Source organism: Armigeres subalbatus, chromosome 3, assembly GCF_024139115.2.
Source record: "Armigeres subalbatus isolate Guangzhou_Male chromosome 3, GZ_Asu_2, whole genome shotgun sequence".
Taxonomy (NCBI): domain Eukaryota; kingdom Metazoa; phylum Arthropoda; class Insecta; order Diptera; family Culicidae; genus Armigeres; species Armigeres subalbatus.
The window spans coordinates 117763084-117768466 of NC_085141.1; the positions used below are offsets into that span (position 1 = coordinate 117763084).

The following is a 5383-nucleotide window of genomic DNA, read 5'->3' on the forward strand; positions in this document are numbered from 1 at the left end:
CCGTCTTTAAAAGCGTTTATTGTTCATAGAAAATTTAATTAATTTTACTGATTTAAAAAAAAAATATGGAAATTTTATTATTTCCCTATTTTGTTATTTCTATTTATTAATTATTTTGTGGAAAGGTTTTTTTTTAATTTTTAATGAAAAATAAAAAAAAACATTTATTTTGTTGGAAATTTTGTAATTGTTCATTGCTAAAATTAAGTTTATTTATGGAAAATTTGAATTTTTTTTCAATGGAAAATTTTGATTTCCTTATGAAAAATATTTCTTTCATTATTGCAATTTTTGCTTTTAATAGTGTCAATCCATTTTTGTTTTGTGGAAAATTCCTAATTGTTTATGGAACTTTTGCATTATTTAAGGAAATTTTGTATTTCTTTATGAAAATTTTAGTTCGCTGCCATGAATGATTATATCGTCTTTCACTGCGACGCAGTTGTCCGAGAAAGGCAAAACTCATCTCAGTAAGGTAGCGAAAATATTTTCAAAGAAATATCATTTCTAGAATGGCCTTCGGCATATTTGCTTCTCTGCTGCGCCACGGTTCTATCGTTTCCAAATCCTCTGGGAAATGGCCGCAAATGCTGTCGAACCGTCAGCGAAGCAAATAAAACTTGACAGGGAACGAAAATATTATAAAAGCTCATCAAAATACGATATGTCACATCCTCGATTGCGTTCCTGGCGAAGCACAACGAGGAACGCGTCCCGCGAGATGGACAGGTTCGTCTTTCGTAAGCATGGGGTGGAGGTAGAGAATGGCCCATTCGGCGTCCTCCCAATTGGTCTATCAACAGTTCGACACGGGTCCACCGCAGCTCCGCTGTAGGAAGGTTTGTTATTTCTGCAGGGGGAAAACCGAGACAAAATTTGATTTTCACCGGGCGTCCCAATTTTACATTTTTATAGTCCACTCGTTTCGGTTGATGATCTTCTAAGAAGCGGATCAGCTGGCTGGGACCGCCAGGCAGCGTTCGTTCTGGGACCGGGTCTCGGCTTCCGGTGGGACGCGCTCCGGATTCGACCGGTCATGACGAGGACGTGCAATAAAATTGTCATAAAATGAAAAGCAATCTTTCTGTTTTTTTTTTCGTCTGTTTGGTTCGTACGTGAATTGAATTTTGATTGTTTTCGTGCTCTCCTCAGAGGGATTTCATAAAGCGTGTTTCGGAGTCTTTGTGCCTACCTACGTTGGGTTCATTTGCCTTATTCTTACTCCATGGTTCACGTACAATGGCCGCGCTCTGTTTGGATCGGAAAGAAGTGGTTCCGCAGTGGAAACCGATTTTTGTGACATTTCCCAAACAGCCAATGGGATAATGTATCCGAAGAGATTAAGGATAAGGGTGCCGAATGCAAACCAACAAACGGAGCTTCTATGTGAGATTAAAGTTAAAAAAAAAACATTTATTGCCGGCAAAAAAAAAACAGCCGTGAATGTGTTATTGAATGAATTAAAATGATTAAAACAAAATTATTTGGTTTTTGTTTGGCATTCCCGATATAAATGTTATTCTTACGGAACTGAGCACCAGCATCAGATTCCTAAAAATAATATTCAAAGCTGTTTTGAAATTTACAACGGCAGATAGAAAATCAGGTGTGCCGCCATATGGATCAATTTTTAGACCTGAAATCATGTGTGAAATTAATCACAGTTGCTATAGTCATTTTTATATGTACAACAAAGTCATATTTGATCTTTTGTCATAATTGAAGTAAATAATTATGGAGTAATCTGTCAGCGTCTATCATTTCATAAAATTTAAAAATATCGTGGAAACAAACTATACCTTCAAACAATAAATTTTGAATTTGGCAATCTTGTTCTTGATCGGTGTGAGATGGTAGTTGGTAACCCTACAGTAAATATAACGCATTGGGGTCGCACACCCCTGCGCCCGTTACGAATGTAGTAACCGACAGGAGGCACATCAACGGCATGGCGTTCAACGGCGATATGTGCGCGTCGGCATCATAGAGCTCGAGCATTGCTACGAGAGGAAGTCGGCCTCTTTCTCGTACCATCCGTCGAACAGGTAAGTCGTGTGTGCTGGGCGACAGGTTGAAGCGGACGATTGAAGCGTCACAAATGGCGATCCTGCCAGCAGCCGTTTTTTCTTTGGAAACCATGCGGCTTTGATTTTTTTTTTAATTTTGTCCAAACCTGTCGCCCTTCATACACGACTTGCGGTAATTTTTTAGTTTAGTGAAATTTTTTAAAGTGAAGTGAAAGAAATTTTGTGAAAAAGAAATAGTGTGAGGAAGAGACGTTTCGGAAGTAGCTTTTGTTTCCGGCGATAAAGGTGAGTGCTTTCTTTTCATTCAGTGATGCTAAGACTGCATTTTTCCCTCGTTCGAAAGAGGGGCAAACACGTGAAATTTATTAAGCTTTGGCAAATGTGTTTGATTCGTCGGTGACAGTTTCCGGGAGCGTGGAGAAATGCCACGGGGCCTTTTGGTAATTGAATTCGATGGGAATCTCCAGGACGCAAGGCAACTGTGTTTGTTTTCTCCATTCTCACTGGTTGTCTGACGAGTGAAACGGGGCCACTAATGAAAATTTGCAAATGATTTCTCGCTTATCAGGGCAACTGTTTTTCGTCGGTGACAGTTACCGGGAGCATGGAGAAATGCCACGGGGCCTTTTGGTAATGGAATTCCGATGGGAATCTCCAGGACGAAGGCAACTGTGTTTGTTTTCGCCATTCTCACTGGTTGTCTGACGAGTGAAACGGGGCCACTGATGCAATTTAGCAAATGATTTCATGTTTATCGGGGAAACTGGTTTGTTTTCGTCGGTGACAGTTTCCGGGAGCGTGGAGGAATGCCACGGGGCCTTTTGGCAATGGAATTCCGATGGGAATCTCCAGGACGCAGGACAACTGTGTTTGTTTTCGCCATTCTCACTGGTTTTCTGACGAATGAAACGGGGCCACTGATGCAATTTAGCAAATGATTTCATGTTTATCGGGGCAACTGGTTTGTTTTCGTCGGTGACAGTTTCCGGGAGCATGGAGGAATGCCACGGGGCCTTTTGGCAATCGAATTCCGATGGGAATCTCCAGGATGCAAGGCAACTGTGTTTGTTTTCTCTATTCTCACTGGTTGTCTGAAGGGTAAAACGTGGTCACTGATGCAATTACAAGTGATCTCCAGTTTATTGGAGCAACTATTTGTTGTGCTTATGGTTTATAATTGTGACTTCGAATGGAATTTCTCAAATGCAAGGCTTGTTTTTCGACGTTAACGGATTACAAGATAAATTTACAATATACAATGCAATCTTACTGTTTTTCGATAAAAGCGAATATCAGATTCACTTATCTTGGTTTTACCTTTAACAGAAGATTGTGGCATGTTAGGACGACTGTTTTTACGCTTGTCTCAGGCTGTATTGATAATAGAACTGCTTATTACTTAATATTCGCATACGGAAAGTGTCCCTTTCTTTTTAATAGTGAAGTTTCTGTGTGTCCTAAAAAGGAATATTTTGCTTGATTGATAGGGATAAAGCGCAAAGATGTCGAAAGGACAATACGTTCGAGCTCCCATTGAACTTGACAGCGACGACTCTAGTACGGAAGATACAGTCCCGGAGCCCTTGGCGTTTGAGACCGTAGAAAGCAATGGTCACGAAGATCCAAGAAAAATACATAACGATCATACGAAAGAATCTAATGACAGCGGTAGGATGGATCGCTTGGAACGTGCCTTTGTTGATCTAACGCAAGCAATCTTGGATCAACATCGCGGAGCACAGGACCGGGCAAGCTCACAGACTAGCCGAAGCAATGATAACTCCTGGTTCGTACCGGAAACGGCCGATTTAAATCGAGAACCAACTCTCAATATTCGATGGGACCATATCAAACCGTTCCCGAGCAACGTACCGGCAAGAGAAATGTGGGAAACCTGGCAAAAATATTTGGAAACATTCGAGATAGCAGCATCATTTAGCAATGCCAACGATCCGATGCGACGCACTCAATTGCTTTTTCTCGCCATGGGTGAATCGTTGCAAACGATAGTACGTGCTGCTGGCCTAAGACCCAACTTAAAAGATCCCCTGTGCTACAACAGTTTCGTACGCAATATAGGCGAATACTTAAGAACAATGACTGACAGCTCTGCAGAACATGAGGCCTTCTTGATGATGCATCAGGCTAAAGGTGAATCAATAGTTTGCTACCACGCACGCCTAATGGAAAAAGTTCGATCATGTGGTTACCATTTGGACGATCAGAACAGATTCGTTCGCACACAGCTTCTGAAGGGTATGACCAATCAAGAACTGGCAAGAACAGCGCGTACTTATGGGCACGATACCGGAGTTATCCTACAAGCGGCAACTCGTAATGAGTCGTATGAAAAGGCAGACGAAGAGCGTCCAGCTGAATCGGAGGTGTTTGCGGTGAACAGGATTGTCTATCCAGCAGGCGCCAATCGTAAACGAGCATATCGCGGATCGAACCACGTCGATCAACACTCGACTGAAGCTACGCAAGGAAGATCGAATCTGTGCTACAGATGCAATCGAACAGCGCACCCAGACCCACGATCGTGTCCGGCTAAAACTAGGAGATGCAATGTATGCAAAATGAAGGGTCATTTTGCCGCAGCTTGTCGAAAGAGGAGTATCAGTTCCGTTAAGAGCGCAAGTTTTCAGCCTGAGCCCAATCAGAATTCACCGAAACAGTCCCCAAAGAGACCATTTGAGGAGAAGGTATAAATCTATTTCACTACAGAAACTGTCTTATGTTCATTATTGCTTCGCTTACTGTAAACTCGTTTCACAAGTTCTTTTAATTATTAATAAACATTGAATTATCGTTGGAAAACTGAAATTGCTATTCGTTTCAATTTATTTTCAATTCGCAGTGCGTCTCCGTTTTAACTCTCGAAGACGTGCTTATAGAATGCCGAGTTGGGTCATCAACACCAATACAGTTTCTTGTAGACTCTGGAGCTGATGTGAACGTGATTGGTGGTAAGGATTGGGAAAAATTGTCGGAAGAGTTTTCGAAGGGTCTGTTACTCTTGAATTTGTGGATCGCTCACTATTAACGGAAGTTCGTGCTTTTGCTGCAAACAGACCGATGGCAGTGAAACATGTGTTCAGAGCAAAAGTGGAGTCGAGTTTCATTGGGAAACCCATTGTTAGCGCAGAATTCTTAGTAATACCGGATGGAAATCGTTCGTTACTGGGACGTGAAACGGCAAATGATATGCGTTTGCTAGAAGTCGGTGCAAGAGTGCATAATTGCGAGAAGCAAAACAAAACAGATATATTTCCGAAAATGCCCGGAGTAATGGTTAAGTTTAGCGTAGATAAATCCGTTCCACCAGAAAGAAACGCTTACTACAACGTTCCCGC

At 41.7% G+C, this 5383-nt stretch overlaps 1 protein-coding gene across 1 annotated transcript; it reads left to right on the forward strand.

Annotated features, from left to right (window-relative positions):
* Positions 1 to 2287: 2287 nt before the first annotated feature.
* LOC134221914 (uncharacterized) lies at positions 2288 to 4738 on the forward strand. The gene is made up of 2 exons (XM_062701079.1): positions 2288 to 2312; positions 3515 to 4738. The coding sequence occupies exon 2, from the start codon at positions 3530 to 3532 to the stop codon at positions 4736 to 4738; it is 1209 nt and encodes a 402-aa protein (XP_062557063.1). The 5' UTR covers positions 2288 to 2312; positions 3515 to 3529.
* The last annotated feature ends 645 nt before the right edge of the window (positions 4739 to 5383 follow it).

Coding starts and splice junctions, on each gene's coding strand:
- LOC134221914 (XM_062701079.1), top strand. CDS start 3,530: ATGTCGAAAGGACAATACGTTCGAGCTCCCATTGAACTTGACAGCGAC.